This window comes from Eubalaena glacialis, chromosome 13 (genome assembly GCF_028564815.1).
Source record: "Eubalaena glacialis isolate mEubGla1 chromosome 13, mEubGla1.1.hap2.+ XY, whole genome shotgun sequence".
NCBI lineage: Eukaryota > Metazoa > Chordata > Mammalia > Artiodactyla > Balaenidae > Eubalaena > Eubalaena glacialis.
The window spans coordinates 63028422-63050752 of record NC_083728.1 but is presented as its reverse complement, the minus strand read 5'-3'; the positions used below and the strand labels follow the sequence as shown (position 1 = coordinate 63050752).

The 22331-nt window shown below is 46.8% G+C and overlaps 1 protein-coding gene across 1 annotated transcript in view; it reads right to left on the bottom strand.

Moving 5' to 3' along the window:
• LOC133104537 (uncharacterized) overlaps positions 1–22331 on the bottom strand; it is a 173850-nt gene that overhangs the window by 87185 nt on the left and 64334 nt on the right. Inside the window, exon 6 of the mRNA XM_061210407.1 lies at positions 20955–21121. Within this exon, the coding sequence (XP_061066390.1) occupies positions 20955–21121 (167 nt within the window). The remainder of the gene's footprint in view (positions 1–20954; positions 21122–22331) is intronic.

Genomic DNA, 22331 nt, shown 5'->3' with positions numbered 1-22331 from the left:
GCCGTACGCCAACCTGTACCTTAAGCTGTACCCTAACCCTAACCCTAACCCAAAACGAACCCCTACCCTAACTCTAACCCATACCATAAATCTAATCCGTACCCTAATCCTTGCCCTAACCCTAACCCTAACACTAACGCATACACTAAGCCTTACACTTACTCGTAACCTAAGACGTTCCCTAAACCAAGGCTGAACCCTAAACTTAACCTTAAGCTTAACCCTAACCCTAACCCCTACCCTAACCCTAAGCAATACTCTAACCCTAATCTGTAATCTAAACCTAACACTAACCCTAACCGTAACTCTAACCCTAATCTTAACCTGTACTCTTAGCCGTACCGTAACACGTACCCTAAGCCGTACCCTAACCCTAACCCATACCCTAGGGCGTACACTTACCCATACCCTAATCCGTTCCCTAACCCTAACCTTAACCCAAAACGAACCCCTACCCTATCCGTAACCCGTACCCTAAAGCGAATCCGTAACCTAATCCTTGCCCTAACCCTAACCCGAATCCTAACCCTAACCCTAACCCATAAACTAAGCAGTACCCCAACCCGTACCTTAAGCCGTACCGTAACCGTAAACCTGGACCTAACCCATTACCTAACCCTTACACTAACTTGTAACATAAGCCGTACCCTAACCCTAACCCTAAACCTAACCCTAACCCTAAACCTTACCCTAAGCGATGCCCTAACCGTAACATTAACCGTAACCCCACCCTATGATTAACCCGTCCACTAAACTTAATCCATACCATAAATCTTACTCTACCCCTAACCCTAACTCTAACACATACCCTAAGTCTTACTCTTACTCGTAAGCTAAGCTGTACCCTAAACGTAGCCCGAACGCTAAACCTAACCTTAACCCTAACCGTAACCCTAACCCCTAACCTAAATCTCAGCCATACCATAACCCTAATCCGTAATCTAAACTTAACACTAACCCTAAACGTAACACTAACCCTAAACCTAACCCGTGCTCTTAGCCGTACCGTAACACGTACCCTAAGCCGTACCCTAACCCTAACCCATACCTTAAGGCGTACCCTTCCCCATACCCTAATCCGTTCCCTAACCCTAACCCTAAACCAAAATGAATCCCTACCCTAACACTAACCCGTAGCTTAAACCTAATCCGTACATTAATCCTAGCCCTAACCCTAACCCGAATCCTAACCCTAACCCTAACCCATAACCTAAGCCGTACGCCAACCTGTACCTTAAGCTGTACCCTAACCCTAACCCTAACCCAAAACGAACCACTACCCTAACTCTAACCCATACCATAAATCTAATCCGTACCCTAATCCTTGCCCTAACCCTAACCCGAATCCTAACCCTAAACCTAATCCATAACGTAAGCCATACCCAAACCTGTACCCTAAGCCGTACCCTAACCCTAAGCCTAACACTAATGCATACACTAAGCCTTACACTTACTCGTAACCTAATACATTCCCTAAACCTAGGCTGAACCCTAACCTTAAACTTAACCTTAAACCTAACGCTAACCCTAACACCTACCGTAACGCTCAGCCATACTCTAACCCTAATCCGTAATCTAAACCTAACACTAACCCTAACCGTAACTCTAACCCTAATCCTAACCTGTACTCTTAGCTGTACCGTAATACGTACCCTAAGCCGTATCCTAACCCTAACCCATACCCTAAGGTGTACCCTTGCCCATACCCTAATCCGTTCCCTAACCCTAACCCTAACCCAAAACGAACCCCTACCCTAACCCTAACCCGAACCCTAAACCTAATCTGTACCCTAATCCTTGCCCTAACCCTAACCCGAATCCTAACCCTAACCCTAACCCATAAACTAAGCAGTACCCCAACCCGTACCCTAGGCCGTAAAGTAATAGTAAACCTAGACCTAACCCATTACTTAACCCTTACACTAACTTGTAACATAAGCAGTACCCTAACACTACCCCGATACCTAACGATAACCCTAACCCATACCCTAAGCGATACCCTAACCGTAACCCTAACTGTAACCCCCTCCCTAATAGTAACCCTAACCCTAAACTTAATCCGTACCCTAAACCTTACCCTAACCCTAACCGTAACTCTAACCCATACCCTAAAATGTACTCTTACCCATACCCTAAGCTGTACCATAATCCTAACCCTAAACCTAACTTTAACCACTACCCTAACCCTAAACCGTACCCTAAACATAATCCGTACCCTAATCCTTACCCTAAACCTAACCCTAATTCTAACTCTAACCCTAAACCATACCCGAAGCCGTACCCCAACACTAAACCTAACACTAACGCAGACCCTAAGCCTGACACTTACTCGTGACCTAAGCCGTACCCTAAACCCAGGCCGAACCCTAACCCTAACCTCAACCCTAGCCCTAACCCTAACCCCTACCCTAACCCTCAGCCATACCCTAACCCTAATCCATACTCTAAACCTAACACTAACCCTAAACGTAACTCTAATCCTAAACCTAAACTGTACTCTTAGCCATAACGTAACACATACCCTAAGCTGTACCCTAACCCTAACCCATACCCTAGGGCGTACCCTTCCCCATACCCTAATCGGTTCCCTAACCCTAACCCTAACCCAAAATGAACCCCTACCCTAACACTAACCCGTAGCTTAAACCTAATCCGTACCTTAATCCTTGCCTTAACCCTAACCCGAATCCTAACCCTAACCCTAACCCATAATCTAAGCCGTACGCCAACCTGTACCTTAAGCTGTACCCTAACACTAACCCTAACCGAAAACGAACCCCTACCCTAACTCTAACCCATACCATAAATCTAATCCGTACCCTAATCCTTGCCCTAACCCTAACCCGAATCCTAACCCTAACCCTAACCCATAATGTAAGCCATACCCAAACCTGTACCCTAAGCCGTACCCTAACCCTAACCCTAACACTAACGCATACACTAAGCCTTACACTTACTCGTAACCTAAGACGTTCCCTAAACCTAGGCTGAACCCTAACCTTAACCTTAACCTTAACCCTAACGCTAACCCTAAGCCCTACCGTAACCCTCAGCCATACTCTAACCCTAATCCGTAATCTAAACCTAACACTAACCCTAACCGTAACTCTAACCCTAATCCTAACCTGTACTCTTACCTGTACCGTAACACGTACCCTAAGCCGTATCCTAACCCTAACCCATACCCTAAGGTGTACCCTTACCCATACCCTAATCCGTTCCCTAACCCTAACCCTAACCCAAAACGAACCCCTACCCTAACCCTAACCCGAACCCTAAACCTAATCTGTACCCTAATCCTTGCCCTAACCCTAACCCGAATCCTAACCCTAACCCTAACCCAAAAACTAAGCAGTACCCCAACCCGTACACTAGGCCGTAAAGTAACCGTAAACCTGGACCTAACCCATTACCTAACCCTTACACTAACTTGTAACATAAGCCGTACCCTAACCCTACCCCGAAACCTAACGATAACCCTAACCCATACCCTAAGCGATACCCTAACCGTAACCCTAACTGTAACCCCCTCCCTAATAGTAACCCTAACCCTAAACTTAATCCGTACCCTAAACCTTACCCTAACCCTAACCGTAACTCTAACCCATACCCTAAAATGTACTCTTACCCATACCCTAAGCTGTACCATAACCCTAACACTAAACCTAACTTTAACAACTACCCTAACCCTAAACCGTACCCTAAACATAATCCATACCCTAATCCTTACCCTAAACCTAACCCTAATTCTAACACTAACCCTAAACCATACCCGAAGCCGTACCCTAACACTAAACCTAACACTAACGCAGACCCTAAGCCTGACACTTACTCGTAACCTAAGCCGTACCCTAAACCCAGGCCGAACCCTAACCCTAACCTCAACCCTAGCCCTAACCCTAACCCCTACCTTAACCCTCAGCCATACCCTAACCCTAATCCATACTCTAAACCTAACACTAACCCTAAACGTAACTCTAACCCTAAACCTAAACTGTACTCTTAGCCATACCGTAACACATACCCTAAGCCGTACCCTAACCCTAACCCATACCCTAGGGCGTACCCTTCCCCATACCCTAATTGGTTCCCTAACCGTAACCCTAAACCAAAACGAACCCCTACCCTAACCCCAACCCGTACCCTAAAGCGAATCCGTACCTTAATCCTTGCCTTAACCCTAACCCGAATCCTAACCCTAACCCTAACCCATAAACTAAGCAGTACCCCAACCCGTACCTTAAGCCCTACCGTAACCGTAAACCTGGACCTAACCCATTACCTAACCCTTACACTAACTTGTAACATAAGCCGTACCCTAACCCTAACCCTAAACCTAACCCTAAACCTTACCCTAAGCGATACCCTAACCGTAACATTAACCGTAACCCCACCCTATCAGTAACCCGTCCACTAAACTTAATCCATACCGTAAATCTTACTCTACCCCTAACCCTAACTCTAACATATACCCTAAGTCTTACTCTTACTCGTAAGCCAAGCTGTACCCTAAACCTAGCCCGAACGCTAAACCTAACCTTAACCCTAACCGTAACCCTAACCCCTAACCTAAACCTCAGCCATACCCTAACCCTAATCTGTAATCTAAACTTAACACTAACCCTAAACGTAACACTAACCCTAATCCTAACCTGTGCTCTTAACCGTACCGTGACATGTACCCTAAGCCGTACCCTAACCCTAACCCATACCCTAAGGCGTACCCTTCCCCATACCCTAATCCGTTCCCTAACCCTAACCCTAAACCAAAATGAACCCCTACGCTAACACTAACCCGTACCTTAAACCTAATCCGTACGTTAATCCTTGCCCTAACCCTAACCCGAATCCTAACTCTAACCCTAACCCATAACCTAAGCCGTACGCCAACCTGTACCTTAAGCTGTACCCTAACCCTAACCCTAACCCAAAACGAACCCCTACCCTAACCCTAACCCGTACCCTAAACCTAATCCGTACCCTAACCTTGCCCTAACCCTAACCCGAATCCTAACCCTAACCCTAACCCATAAACTAAGCAGTACCCCAACCCGTACCCTAGGCCGTAAAGTAACCGTAAACCTAGACCTAACCCATTACCTAACCCTTACACTAACTTGTAACATAAGCCGTACCCTAACCCTACCCCGAAACCTAACGATAACCCTAACCCATACCCTAAGCGATACCCTAACCATAACCCTAACTGTAACCCCCTCCCTAATAGTAACCCTAAACCTAAACTTAATCCGTACCCTAAACCTTACCCTAACCCTAACCGTAACTCTAACGCATAACCTAAGACATACCCTTCACCATATCCTAAGCTGTACCATAACCCTAACCCTAAACCTAACTCTAACAACTACCCTAACCCTAAACCGTACCCTAAACATAATCCGTACCCCAATCCTTACCCTAAACCTAACCCTAATTCTAACCCAGCCCTAAACCATACCCGAAGCCATACCCTAACACTAAAACTAACACTAACGCAGACCCTAAGCCTGACACTTACTCGTAACCTAAGCCGTACCCTAAACCCAGGCCGAACCCTAACCCTAACCTCAACCCTAGCCCTAATCCTAACCCCTACCCTAACCCTCAGCCATACCCTAACCCTATTCCGTACTCTAAACCTAACACTAACCCTAACCGTAACTCTAACCCTAATCCTAACCTGTACTCTTAGCCCTACCGTAACACGTACCCTAAGCCGTATCCTAACCCTAACCCATACCCTAAGGTGTACCCTTCCCCATACCCTAATCCATTCCCTAACCCTAAATCTAACCCAAAACGAACCCCTACCCTAACCCTAACCCGAACCCTAAACCTAATCTGTACCCTAATCCTTGCCCTAACCCTAACCCGAATCCTAACCCTAAGCCTAACCCGAATCCTAACCCTAACCCTAACCCATAAACGAAACAGTACCCCAACCCGTACCCTAGGCCGTAAAGTAACCGTAAACCTAGACCTAACCCATTACCTAACCCTTACACTAACTTGTAATATAAGCCGTACCCTAATCCTACCCCTAAACCTAACGATAACCCTAACCCATACTCTAAGCGATACCCTAACCATAACCCTAACTGTAACCCCCTCCCTCATAGTAACCCAAAACCTAAACTTAATCCGTACCCTAAACCTTACCCTAACCCTAACCGTAACTCTAACCCATAACCTAAGACATACCCTTACCCATATCCTAAGCTGTACCATAACCCTAACCCTAAAGCTAACTCTAACAACTACCCTAACCCTAAACCGTACCCTAAACATAATCCGTACCCTAATCCTTACCCTAAACCTAACCTAATTCTAACACTAACCCTAAACCATACCCGAAGCCGTACCCTAACACTAAACCTAACACTAACGCAGACCCTAAGCCTGACAATTACTCGTAACCTAAGCCGTACCCTAAACCCAGGCCGAACCCTAACGCTAACCTCAACCCTAGCCCTAACCCTAACCCCTACCCTAACCCTCAGCCATACCCTAACCCTAATCCATACTCTAAACCTAACACTAACCCTAAACGTAACTCTAACCCTAAACCTAAACTGTACTCTTAGCCATACCGTAACACATACCCTAAGCCGTACCCTAACCCTAACCCATACCCTAGGGCGTACCCTTCCCCATACCCTAATCGGTTCCCTAACCCTAACCCTAACCCAAAACGAACCCCTACCCTAACCCCAACCCGTACCCTAAAGCGAATCCATACCCTAATCCTTGCCCTAACCCTAACCCGAATCCTAACCCTAACCCTAACCCATAAACTAAGCAGTACCCCAACCCGTACCTTAAGACCTACCGTAACCGTAAACCTGGACCTAACCTATTACCTAACCCTTACACTAACTTGCAACATAAGCCGTACCCTAACCCTAACCCTAAACCTAACCCTAACCCTAAACCTTACCCTAAGCGATGCCCTAACCGTAACATTAACCGTAACCCCACCCTATCAGTAACCCGTCCACCAAACTTAATCCAAACCGTAAATCTTACTCTACCCCTATCCCTAACTCTAACACATACCCTAAGTCTTACACTTACTCGTAAGCTAAGCTGTACCCTAAAAGTAGCCCGAACGCTAAACCTATCCTTAACCCTAACCGTAACCCTAAGCCCTAACCTAAACCTCAGCCATACCCTGACCCTAATCCGTAATCTAAACTTAACACTAACCCTAAACGTAACACTAACCCTAAACCTAACCCGTGCTCTTAGCCGTACCGTAACACGTACCCTAAGCCGTACCCTAACCCTAACCCATACCCTAAGGCGTACCCTTCCCCATACCCTAATCCGTTCCCTAACGCTAACCCTAAACCAAAATGAACCCCTACCCTAACACTAACCCGTACCTTAAACCTAATCCGTACCTTAATCCTTGCCCTAACCCTAACCCGAATCCTAACCCTATCCCTAACCCATAACCTAAGACGTACGCCAAACTGTACCTTAAGCTGTACCCTAACCCTAACCCTAACCCAAAACGAACCCCTACCCTAACTCTAACCCATACCATAAATCTAATCCGTACCCTAATCCTTGCCCTAACCCTAACCCGAATCCTAACCCTAACCCTAACCCATAATGTAAGCCATACCCAAACCTGTACCCTAAGCCGTACCCTAACCCTAACCCTAACACTAACGCATACACTAAGCCTTACACTTACTCGTAACCTAAGACGTTCCCTAAACCTAGGCTGAACCCTAACCTTAACCTTAACCTTAACCCTAACGCTAACCCTAACCCCTACCGTAACCCTCAGCCATACTCTAACCCTAATCCGTAATCTAAACCTAACACTAACCCTAACCGTAACTCTAACCCTAATCCTAACCTGTACTCTTACCTGTACCGTAACACGTACCCTAAGCCGTATCCTAACCCTAACCCATACCCTAAGGTGTACCCTTACCCATACCCTAATCCGTTCCCTAACCCTAACCCTAACCCAAAACGAACCCCTACCCTAACCCTAACCCGAACCCTAAACCTAATCTGTACCCTAATCCTTGCCCTAACCTTAACCCGAATCCTAACCCTAACCCTAACCCAAAAACTAAGCAGTACCCCAACCCGTACACTAGGCCGTAAAGTAATAGTAAACCTAGACCTAACCCATTACCTAACCCTTACACTAACTTGTAACATAAGCCGTACCCTAACCCTACCCCGAAACCTAACGATAACCCTAACCCATACCCTAAGCGATACCCTAACCGTAACCCTAACTGTAACCCCCTCCCTAATAGTAACCCTAACCCTAAACTTAATCCGTACCCTAAACCTTACCCTAACCCTAACCGTAACTCTAACCCATACCCTAAAATGTACTCTTACCCATACCCTAAGCTGTACCATAACCCTAACACTAAACCTAACTTTAACAACTACCCTAACCCTAAACCGTACCCTAAACATAATCCGTACCCTAATCCTTACCCTAAACCTAACCTAATTCTAACACTAACCCTAAACCATACCCGAAGCCGTACCCTAACACTAAACCTAACACTAACGCAGACCCTAAGCCTGACAATTACTCGTAACCTAAGCCGTACCCTAAACCCAGGCCGAACCCTAACCCTAACCTCAACCCTAGCCCTAACCCTAACCCCTACCCTAACCCTCAGCCATACCCTAACCCTAATCCATACTCTAAACCTAACACTAACCCTAAACGTAACTCTAACCCTAAACCTAAACTGTACTCTTAGCCATACCGTAACACATACCCTAAGCCGTACCCTAACCCTAACCCATACCCTAGGGCGTACCCTTCCCCATACCCTAATTGGTTCCCTAACCGTAACCCTAAACCAAAACGAACCCCTACCCTAACCCCAACCCGTACCCTAAAGCGAATCCGTACCTTAATCCTTGCCTTAACCCTAACCCGAATCCTAACCCTAACCCTAACCCATAAACTAAGCAGTACCCCAACCCGTACCTTAAGCCCTACCGTAATCGTAAACCTGGACCTAACCCATTACCTAACCCTTACACTAACTTGTAACATAAGCCGTACCCTAACCCTAACCCTAAACCTAACCCTAAACCTTACCCTAAGCGATACCCTAACCGTAACATTAACCGTAACCCCACCCTATCAGTAACCCGTCCACTAAACTTAATCCATACCGGAAATCTTACTTTACCCCTAACCCTAATCCTAACACATACCCTAATTCTTAAACTTACTCGTAAGCTAAGCTGTACCCTAAATCTAGCCCGAACGCTAAACCTAACCTTAACCCTAACCGTAACCCTAACCCCTAACCTAAACCTCAGCCATACCCTAACCCTAATCCATAATCTAAACTTAACACTAACCGTAAACGTAACACTAACCCTAATCCTAACCTGTGCTCTTAGCCGTACCGTTACACGTAGCCTAAGCCGTACCCTAACCCTAACCCATACCCTAAGGCGTACCCTTCCCCATACCCTAATCCGTTCCCTAACCCTAACCCTAAACCAAAATGAACCCCTACCCTAACACTAACCCGTACCTTAAACCTAATCCGTACCTTAATCCTTGCCCTAACCCTAACCCAAATCCTAACCCTAACCCTAACCCATAACCTAAGCCGTACGCCAACCTGTACCTTAAGCTGTACCCTAACCCTAACCCTAACCCAAGACGAACCCCTACCCTAACTCTAACCCATACCATAAATCTAATCCGTACCCTAATCCTTGCCCTAACCTTAACCCGAATCCTAACGCTAACCCTAACCCATAACGTAAGCCGTACCCAAACCTGTACCCTAAGCCGTACCCTAACTCTAACCCTAATGCTAATGCATACACTAAGCCTTACACTTACTCGTAACCTAAGATGTTCCCTAAACCTAGGCTGAACCCTAACCCTAACCTTAACCCTAACCCTAACCCTAACCCCTACCCTAACCCTCAGCCATACTCTAACCCTAATCCGTAATCTAAACCTAACACTAACCCTAACCGTAACTCTAAGCCTAATCCTAACCTGTATTCTTAGCCGTACCGTAACACGTACCCTAAGCCATACCCTAACCCTAACCCATACCCTAGGGCGTACCCTTACCCATACCCTAATCCGTTCCCTAACCCTAACCCTAACCCAAAACGAACCCCTACCCTAACCCTAACCCGTACCCTAAAGCGAATCCGTACCCTAATCCTTGCCCTAACCCTAACCCGAATCCTAACCCTAACCGTAACCCATAAACTAAGCAGTACGCCAACCCATACCTTAAGCCGTACCGTAACCGTAAACCTGGACCTAACCCATTTCCTAACCCTTACAGTAACTTGTAACATAAGCCGTACCCTAACCCTAACCCTAAACCTAACCCTAAACCTAAACTTTACCCTAAGCGATGCCCTAACCGTAACATTAACCGTAACCCCACCCTATCATTAACCCGTCCACTAAACTTAATCCATACCGTAAATCTTACTCTACCCCTAACCCTAACTCTAACACATACCCTAAGTCTTACTCTTACTCGTAACCTAAGCCGTACCCTAAACCCAGGCCGAACCCTAACGCTAACCTCAACCCTAGCCCTAACCCTAACCCCTACCCTAACCCTCAGCCATACCCTAACCCTAATCCATACTCTAAACCTAACACTAACCCTAAACGTAACTCTAACCCTAAACCTAAACTGTACTCTTAGCCATACCATAACACATACCCTAAGCCGTACCCTAACCCTAACCCATACCCTAGGGCGTACCCTTCCCCATACCCTAATCGGTTCCCTAACCCTAACCCTAACCCAAAACGAACCCCTACCCTAACCCCAACCCGTACCCTAAAGCGAATCCATACCCTAATCCTTGCCCTAACCCTAACCCTAACCCTAACCCATAAACTAAGCAGTACCCCAACCCGTACCTTAAGACCTACCGTAACCGTAAACCTGGACCTAACCCATTACCTAACCCTTACACTAACTTGTAACATAAGCCGTACCCTAACCCTAACCCTAAACCTAACCCTAAACCTTACCCTAAGCGATACCCTAACCGTAACATTAACCGTAACCCCACCCTATCAGTAACCCGTCCACTAAACTTAATCCATACCGTAAATCTTACTCTACCCCTAACCCTAACTCTAACACATACCCTAAATCTTACACTTACTCGTAAGCTAAGCTGTACCCTAAACCTAGCCCAAACGCTAAACCTAACCTTAACCCTAACCGTAACCCTAACCCCTAACCTAAACCTCAGCCATACCCTAACCCTAATCTGTAATCTAAACTTAACACTAACCCTAAAAGTAACACTAACCCTAATCCTAACCTGTGCTCTTAACCGTACCGTAACACGTACCCTAAGCCGTACCCTAACCCTAACCCATACCCTAAGGCGTACCCTTCCCCATACCCTAATCCGTTCCCTAACCCTAACCCTAAACCAAAATGAACCCCTACCCTAACACTAACCCGTACCTTAAACCTAATCCGTACCTTAATCCTTGCCCTAACCCTAACCCGAATAATAACCCTAACCCTAACCCATAACCTAAGCCGTACGCCAACCTGTACCTTAAGCTGTACCCTAACCCTAACCCAAAACGAACCCCTACCCTAACTCTAACCCATACCATAAATCTAATCCGTACCCTAAACCTAACCCTAACCATAAACCTTACCTTAAGTGATGCCCTAACCGTAACATTAACCGTAACCCCACCCTATCAGTAACCCGTCCACTAAAGTTAATCCATACCGTAAATCTTACTCTACCCCTAAACCTAACTCTAACACATACCCTAAGGCTTACACTTACTCGTAAGCTAAGCTGTACCCTAAACGTAGCGCGAACGCTAAACATAACCTTAACCCTAACCGTAACCCTAACCCCTAACCTAATCCTCAGCCATACCCTAACCCTAATCCGTAATCTAAACTTAACACTAACCCTAAACGTAACACTAACCCTAATCCTAAGCCGTGCTTTTAGCCGTACCGTAACACGTACCCTAAGCCGTACCCTAACCCTAACCCATCCCCTAAGGCGTACCTTCCCCATACCCTAATCCGTTCCCTAACCCTAACCCTAAACCAAAATGAACCCCTACCCTAAAACTAACCCGTACCTTAAACCTAATCCGTACCTTAATCCTTGCCCTAACCCTAACCCGAATCCTAACCCTAACCCTAACCCATAACCTAAGCCGTACGCCAACCTGTACCTTAAGCTGTACCCTAACCCTAACCCTAACCCAAAACGAACCCCTACCCTAACTCTAACCCATACCATAAATCTAATCCGTACCCTAATCCTTGCCCTAACCCTAACCCTAACACTAACGCATACACTAAGCCTTACACTTACTCGTAACCTAAGACGTTCCCTAAACCAAGGCTGAACCCTAAACTTAACCTTAAGCTTAACCCTAACCCTAACCCCTACCCTAACCCTAAGCAATACTCTAACCCTAATCTGTAATCTAAACCTAACACTAACCCTAACCGTAACTCTAACCCTAATCTTAACCTGTACTCTTAGCCGTACCGTAACACGTACCCTAAGCCGTACCCTAACCCTAACCCATACCCTAGGGCGTACACTTACCCATACCCTAATCCGTTCCCTAACCCTAACCTTAACCCAAAACGAACCCCTACCCTATCCGTAACCCGTACCCTAAAGCGAATCCGTAACCTAATCCTTGCCCTAACCCTAACCCGAATCCTAACCCTAACCCTAACCCATAAACTAAGCAGTACCCCAACCCGTACCTTAAGCCGTACCGTAACCGTAAACCTGGACCTAACCCATTACCTAACCCTTACACTAACTTGTAACATAAGCCGTACCCTAACCCTAACCCTAAACCTAACCCTAACCCTAAACCTTACCCTAAGCGATGCCCTAACCGTAACATTAACCGTAACCCCACCCTATGATTAACCCGTCCACTAAACTTAATCCATACCATAAATCTTACTCTACCCCTAACCCTAACTCTAACACATACCCTAAGTCTTACTCTTACTCGTAAGCTAAGCTGTACCCTAAACGTAGCCCGAACGCTAAACCTAACCTTAACCCTAACCGTAACCCTAACCCCTAACCTAAATCTCAGCCATACCATAACCCTAATCCGTAATCTAAACTTAACACTAACCCTAAACGTAACACTAACCCTAAACCTAACCCGTGCTCTTAGCCGTACCGTAACACGTACCCTAAGCCGTACCCTAACCCTAACCCATACCTTAAGGCGTACCCTTCCCCATACCCTAATCCGTTCCCTAACCCTAACCCTAAACCAAAATGAATCCCTACCCTAACACTAACCCGTAGCTTAAACCTAATCCGTACATTAATCCTAGCCCTAACCCTAACCCGAATCCTAACCCTAACCCTAACCCATAACCTAAGCCGTACGCCAACCTGTACCTTAAGCTGTACCCTAACCCTAACCCTAACCCAAAACGAACCACTACCCTAACTCTAACCCATACCATAAATCTAATCCGTACCCTAATCCTTGCCCTAACCCTAACCCGAATCCTAACCCTAAACCTAATCCATAACGTAAGCCATACCCAAACCTGTACCCTAAGCCGTACCCTAACCCTAAGCCTAACACTAATGCATACACTAAGCCTTACACTTACTCGTAACCTAATACATTCCCTAAACCTAGGCTGAACCCTAACCTTAAACTTAACCTTAAACCTAACGCTAACCCTAACACCTACCGTAACGCTCAGCCATACTCTAACCCTAATCCGTAATCTAAACCTAACACTAACCCTAACCGTAACTCTAACCCTAATCCTAACCTGTACTCTTAGCTGTACCGTAATACGTACCCTAAGCCGTATCCTAACCCTAACCCATACCCTAAGGTGTACCCTTGCCCATACCCTAATCCGTTCCCTAACCCTAACCCTAACCCAAAACGAACCCCTACCCTAACCCTAACCCGAACCCTAAACCTAATCTGTACCCTAATCCTTGCCCTAACCCTAACCCGAATCCTAACCCTAACCCTAACCCATAAACTAAGCAGTACCCCAACCCGTACCCTAGGCCGTAAAGTAATAGTAAACCTAGACCTAACCCATTACTTAACCCTTACACTAACTTGTAACATAAGCAGTACCCTAACACTACCCCGATACCTAACGATAACCCTAACCCATACCCTAAGCGATACCCTAACCGTAACCCTAACTGTAACCCCCTCCCTAATAGTAACCCTAACCCTAAACTTAATCCGTACCCTAAACCTTACCCTAACCCTAACCGTAACTCTAACCCATACCCTAAAATGTACTCTTACCCATACCCTAAGCTGTACCATAATCCTAACCCTAAACCTAACTTTAACCACTACCCTAACCCTAAACCGTACCCTAAACATAATCCGTACCCTAATCCTTACCCTAAACCTAACCCTAATTCTAACTCTAACCCTAAACCATACCCGAAGCCGTACCCCAACACTAAACCTAACACTAACGCAGACCCTAAGCCTGACACTTACTCGTGACCTAAGCCGTACCCTAAACCCAGGCCGAACCCTAACCCTAACCTCAACCCTAGCCCTAACCCTAACCCCTACCCTAACCCTCAGCCATACCCTAACCCTAATCCATACTCTAAACCTAACACTAACCCTAAACGTAACTCTAATCCTAAACCTAAACTGTACTCTTAGCCATAACGTAACACATACCCTAAGCTGTACCCTAACCCTAACCCATACCCTAGGGCGTACCCTTCCCCATACCCTAATCGGTTCCCTAACCCTAACCCTAACCCAAAATGAACCCCTACCCTAACACTAACCCGTAGCTTAAACCTAATCCGTACCTTAATCCTTGCCTTAACCCTAACCCGAATCCTAACCCTAACCCTAACCCATAATCTAAGCCGTACGCCAACCTGTACCTTAAGCTGTACCCTAACACTAACCCTAACCGAAAACGAACCCCTACCCTAACTCTAACCCATACCATAAATCTAATCCGTACCCTAATCCTTGCCCTAACCCTAACCCGAATCCTAACCCTAACCCTAACCCATAATGTAAGCCATACCCAAACCTGTACCCTAAGCCGTACCCTAACCCTAACCCTAACACTAACGCATACACTAAGCCTTACACTTACTCGTAACCTAAGACGTTCCCTAAACCTAGGCTGAACCCTAACCTTAACCTTAACCTTAACCCTAACGCTAACCCTAAGCCCTACCGTAACCCTCAGCCATACTCTAACCCTAATCCGTAATCTAAACCTAACACTAACCCTAACCGTAACTCTAACCCTAATCCTAACCTGTACTCTTACCTGTACCGTAACACGTACCCTAAGCCGTATCCTAACCCTAACCCATACCCTAAGGTGTACCCTTACCCATACCCTAATCCGTTCCCTAACCCTAACCCTAACCCAAAACGAACCCCTACCCTAACCCTAACCCGAACCCTAAACCTAATCTGTACCCTAATCCTTGCCCTAACCCTAACCCGAATCCTAACCCTAACCCTAACCCAAAAACCAAGCAGTACCCCAACCCGTACACTAGGCCGTAAAGTAACCGTAAACCTGGACCTAACCCATTACCTAACCCTTACACTAACTTGTAACATAAGCCGCACCCTAACCCTACCCCGAAACCTAACGATAACCCTAACCCATACCCTAAGCGATACCCTAACCGTAACCCTAACTGTAACCCCCTCCCTAATAGTAACCCTAACCCTAAACTTAATCCGTACCCTAAACCTTACCCTAACCCTAACCGTAACTCTAACCCATACCCTAAAATGTACTCTTACCCATACCCTAAGCTGTACCATAACCCTAACACTAAACCTAACTTTAACAACTACCCTAACCCTAAACCGTACCCTAAACATAATCCATACCCTAATCCTTACCCTAAACCTAACCCTAATTCTAACACTAACCCTAAACCATACCCGAAGCCGTACCCTAACACTAAACCTAACACTAACGCAGACCCTAAGCCTGACACTTACTCGTAACCTAAGCCGTACCCTAAACCCAGGCCGAACCCTAACCCTAACCTCAACCCTAGCCCTAACCCTAACCCCTACCTTAACCCTCAGCCATACCCTAACCCTAATCCATACTCTAAACCTAACACTAACCCTAAACGTAACTCTAACCCTAAACCTAAACTGTACTCTTAGCCATACCGTAACACATACCCTAAGCCGTACCCTAACCCTAACCCATACCCTAGGGCGTACCCTTCCCCATACCCTAATTGGTTCCCTAACCGTAACCCTAAACCAAAACGAACCCCTACCCTAACCCCAACCCGTACCCTAAAGCGAATCCGTACCTTAATCCTTGCCTTAACCCTAACCCGAATCCTAACCCTAACCCTAACCCATAAACTAAGCAGTACCCCAACCCGTACCTTAAGCCCTACCGTAACCGTAAACCTGGACCTAACCCATTACCTAACCCTTACACTAACTTGTAACATAAGCCGTACCCTAACCCTAACCCTAAACCTAACCCTAAACCTTACCCTAAACGATACCCTAACCGTAACATTAACCGTAACCCCACCCTATCAGTAACCCGTCCACTAAACTTAATCCATACCGTAAATCTTACTCTACCCCTAACCCTAACTCTAACATATACCCTAAGTCTTACTCTTACTCGTAAGCCAAGCTGTACCCTAAACCTAGCCCGAACGCTAAACCTAACCTTAACCCTAACCGTAACCCTAACCCCTAACCTAAACCTCAGCCATACCCTAACCCTAATCTGTAATCTAAACTTAACACTAACCCTAAACGTAACACTAACCCTAATCCTAACCTGTGCTCTTAACCGTACCGTGACATGTACCCTAAGCCGTACCCTAACCCTAACCCATACCCTAAGGCGTACCCTTCCCCATACCCTAATCCGTTCCCTAACCCTAACCCTAAACCAAAATGAACCCCTACGCTAACACTAACCCGTACCTTAAACCTAATCCGTACGTTAATCCTTGCCCTAACCCTAACCCGAATCCTAACTCTAACCCTAACCCATAACCTAAGCCGTACGCCAACCTGTACCTTAAGCTGTACCCTAACCCTAACCCTAACCCAAAACGAACCCCTACCCTAACCCTAACCCGTACCCTAAACCTAATCCGTACCCTAACCTTGCCCTAACCCTAACCCGAATCCTAACCCTAACCCTAACCCATAAACTAAGCAGTACCCCAACCCGTACCCTAGGCCGTAAAGTAACCGTAAACCTAGACCTAACCCATTACCTAACCCTTACACTAACTTGTAACATAAGCCGTACCCTAACCCTACCCCGAAACCTAACGATAACCCTAACCCATACCCTAAGCGATACCCTAACCATAACCCTAACTGTAACCCCCTCCCTAATAGTAACCCTAAACCTAAACTTAATCCGTACCCTAAACCTTACCCTAACCCTAACCGTAACTCTAACGCATAACCTAAGACATACCCTTCACCATATCCTAAGCTGTACCATAACCCTAACCCTAAACCTAACTCTAACAACTACCCTAACCCTAAACCGTACCCTAAACATAATCCGTACCCCAATCCTTACCCTAAACCTAACCCTAATTCTAACCCAGCCCTAAACCATACCCGAAGCCATACCCTAACACTAAAACTAACACTAACGCAGACCCTAAGCCTGACACTTACTCGTAACCTAAGCCGTACCCTAAACCCAGGCCGAACCCTAACCCTAACCTCAACCCTAGCCCTAATCCTAACCCCTACCCTAACCCTCAGCCATACCCTAACCCTATTCCGTACTCTAAACCTAACACTAACCCTAACCGTAACTCTAACCCTAATCCTAACCTGTACTCTTAGCCCTACCGTAACACGTACCCTAAGCCGTATCCTAACCCTAACCCATACCCTAAGGTGTACCCTTCCCCATACCCTAATCCATTCCCTAACCCTAAATCTAACCCAAAACGAACCCCTACCCTAACCCTAACCCGAACCCTAAACCTAATCTGTACCCTAATCCTTGCCCTAACCCTAACCCGAATCCTAACCCTAAGCCTAACCCGAATCCTAACCCTAACCCTAACCCATAAACGAAACAGTACCCCAACCCGTACCCTAGGCCGTAAAGTAACCGTAAACCTAGACCTAACCCATTACCTAACCCTTACACTAACTTGTAATATAAGCCGTACCCTAATCCTACCCCTAAACCTAACGATAACCCTAACCCATACTCTAAGCGATACCCTAACCATAACCCTAACTGTAACCCCCTCCCTCATAGTAACCCAAAACCTAAACTTAATCCGTACCCTAAACCTTACCCTAACCCTAACCGTAACTCTAACCCATAACCTAAGACATACCCTTACCCATATCCTAAGCTGTACCATAACCCTAACCCTAAAGCTAACTCTAACAACTACCCTAACCCTAAACCGTACCCTAAACATAATCCGTACCCTAATCCTTACCCTAAACCTAACCCTAATTCTAACCCTAACCCTAAACCATACCTGAAGCCGTACCCTAACACTAAACCTAACACTAACGCAGACCCTAAGCCTGACACTTACTCGTAACCTAAGCCGTACCCTAAACCCAGGCCGAACCCTAACCCTAACCTCAACCCTAACCCTAACCCCTACCCTAACCCTCAGCCATACCCTAACCCTAATCCGTACTCTAAACCTAACACTAACCCTAACCGTAACTCTAACCCTAAACCTAAACTGTACTCTTGGCCGTACCGTAACACGTACCCTAAGCCGTACCCTAACCCTAACCCATACCCTAGGGCGTACCCTTACCCATACCCTAATCCGTTCCCTAACCCTAACCCTATCCCAAAAAGAACCCCTACCCTAACCCTAACCCATACCCTAAAGCGAATCCGTACCCTAATCCTTGCCCTAACCCTAACCCGAATCCTAACCCTAACCCTAACCCATAAACTAAGCAGTACCCCAACCCGTACCTTAAGCCCTACCGTAACCGTAAACCTGGACCTAACCCATTACCTAACCCTTACACTAACTTGTAACATAAGCCGTACCCTAACCCTAACCCTAAACCTAACCCTAAACCTTACCCTAAGCGATACCCTAACCGTAACATTAACCGTAACCCCACTCTATCAGTAACCCGTCCACTACACTTAATCCATACCGTAAATCTTACTCTACCCCTAACCCTAACTGTAACACATACCCTAAGTCTTACACTTACTCGTAAGCTAAGCTGTACCCTAAACCTAACCCGAACGCTACACCTAACCTTAACCCTAACCGTAACCCTAACCCCTAACCTAAACCTCAGCCAGACCCTAACCCTAATCCGTAATCTAAACTTAACACTAACCCTAAACGTAACACTAACCCTAATCCTAACCTGTGCTCTTAGCCGTACCGTAACACGTACCCTAAGCCGTACCCTAACCCTAACCCAAGGACCTACTGTATAGCACAGGGAACTATATTCAATATCCGGTAAATAAACCATAATGGAAAAGAAAAAAAAAAAAGGCCAGGTGGAAATATCATAAAACCGGCAGAAAAGGTCTGTTTGATTCGGCTGTGATGCTGCAGCCTCCAGAGCAGCCCCCGTCGGATGAGCACCTACATTGCAGGCACTCGGCTCACAAGAACTCATTTACCCTTTACAGTGGTTACGAAAGTGGCAGTGTCACTCTATTTTATTTATTTTTTATTTAAAAATTTTTTTGGCTGCGCCACACGGCTTACAGGATTTTGGTTCCCGACCAAGGATGGGACCCACGCCCCCTGTAGTGGATGCGCGGTGTCTTAACCACGAGACCACCAGGGAAGTCCCAGTGTCACTCTGTCTTACAGATGTGGAGGCTGGGGCTCAGAGGTTACGTGAGCTGACCAAGGTCACACAGCTGTGGGTGTGGCTGAGGCGGGGTTCACACCCAGGCTACTCAAACCCTGCACTTCTGCCCTCCTCACCGCACTGTTGAGCCTTAAGCTTGGAAGTGAGGACAAGGATACTGTGTCCCTCACCACCTGGTGGCCAGAAAGTCACTGGGACAGGCTTTGGTAAGAGCATGGGTGCCAGGAGAGTTGGGCTGGAGGCAGGGGGTGTCCTGGGCCAGAGTCCTCCACGTCCCCCGACTGTCTGACCCTGGGGCAACTCGCTTATCTGTTCTGAGCCTCAGTTTCCTGAATCCAGGAATCCAAACTGGGACACGAGGGAAAGGGGAGTTATGAACTGCACCAGAACAAGCAAATACAACAGAGTGATCGGAGCTGGGGAAGGTGGCCAGGGAGGGAAGAACGTTCTAGGCAGAGCGAAAAGCAAGAGCAAAGGTGCTCAGAGAGGAAGGTACATGCAGTGTGTAAGGGGCGGAAAGGAGCAGACAGTGGCCGCTGAGCAGCGAGGGCGGGAGAGAGAAGTGTGGACACACGGGCAGGGGCTGGGTGGGGCTGGGCCTCGCAGGCCAAGGTGAGGGCTCTGATTTCCTTCTAAGAGCAAGGGAAGCCACTGGAGGGTCTAAATCAGGGCGGTGGTGTGATTTGCATTTTTCACAGGACCCCCTGGGCTGCTGGGGAGAGGAGTGAGGGAGTGTGTGCAGGAGAAAAAGCAGGGGGCCCTGGTGGGTGGAGTCAGCCGGGGGTAGGGGCAGTGGGCTGGGGGAGTCCCTGGGCCCCGACTCCCCCACTGGCCCGTGGGCTCCCCCAGGGCAGAGCTCGACTCATTCCCTCTGCGTTCCCGGCATCACGTCCAGGTCTGGCACAGAGCAGGTGCTCGGGAAAGCACAGGGGTCTGCTCAGTGAAACAAGGGCACTTAAGAAGTGGTGTGAGGATAAACTAAACGATCCAGTCTTCCCAATCCTTTCTGTGAGAAAGCAGGAAACACAGTGGGCTCCCTGGGGTGCAGGGACCTTACCGGGCTGCCCCACGCCACTCAGCCGCACCATGAGGTGTCTCTGGTTCGGGGTGTGGAGGTGGACGTCTGACAGCACGGTGTCGCTTTTGAAGGTGATCTCGTCCATGGCGGGGGCGGGAGACGGCAACCATGGCCTGGGCTCCCCACCAACCGTGGGACAGCAGCACCTGAGAGGCGAGAGCAAGTCCTCAGGACAGCAGGTCCCAGAGAGGAACAGTGTAAACGACCCCAGCCAGGCGGCAGAGAGCTCCCTTTTCAATCCTCTCTTAATTCTTCCTGAAGGAGAAAGTCTCAGAGCCTTGGCAAGGGAACAGAATCCAACTAGAACTGTTATTTTGTTTTGCACTGTGTTCATTTTCATAGTAATCGTTTACTTATGGCAAGAGATCTACATTTCCATTTATACTGATAAAGTTTTCCTTCCCTTTTTTATTTTTTCCATTTTTTTATTATGAAAATTTTCCAATAGCAAGTTGAGGGCATAGCATAATAAACAGCCATATACCCACTGCTTAGATTCCATGATCATTAATGCTTTTTCACATGATCAATCAATCCATCTATCTCGGTTTTTCTCCCCTGAACTGAGCACCTTCTAGACATCACACCATTTAACCCCTAAATAATTCTTCAGCGTCTGTCTCCTAAGAACATGCTCCTACATAACCATAAGACCATTAGCAGACCTAAAACAATTAACGATTCCCTTATACCATTTAAAACCCAGTTCATGGTCAATTTTCTCCATTTGACACCCAAACGTCTTTTGCAGCTAGTTTTTCCTAAACCAGTATTCAATCACAATTTATGCTTTGCATTTAGAAGTTGTTTTCCCTATAACCTTTTTCTTCTAGAAGTTGGCCCCAGCTGCCCATATATCATTTGTTTTTAAACCAAAAAAAAAAAAAGTGAGTGGATTTAAAGGAAAAGCAACTAAGGGAATCACTGTACAGGTGATATACAGATATGGAAAAATAATGAAGGCGACACAGCAATAACTAAAATTTGGAAAACCATGCTGGAGGCAAGGTGGTCAAAAACAGGAAGGCTTTCCCTCCATCCAAATGTTCCACCTCATCAAAAAGCATTAAACAGCAGCAGCTGCCTGCAGACAGAGACTTGAGCTGTGATGCTGGGCAGAGCATGTATAAACCCAGTCTCCTACCTCCTTGCTACATGACCTTGAGAAAATGACTCCACCTCTCTGGACCCGTTTCTTCAGCTACATTCTCACCTTGCAGGGTTGGCGGTAGGTGGGGGTGTGGGGGGAGATATGTGGGGGGAGGGTGTTAAGTGCTGAGCAGAGTCCTTGGTCCGCAGCAATTGTTAATAAATCCTTGGTTTCAGATGTTTGACCCAAACCTGCCCACAATCCCT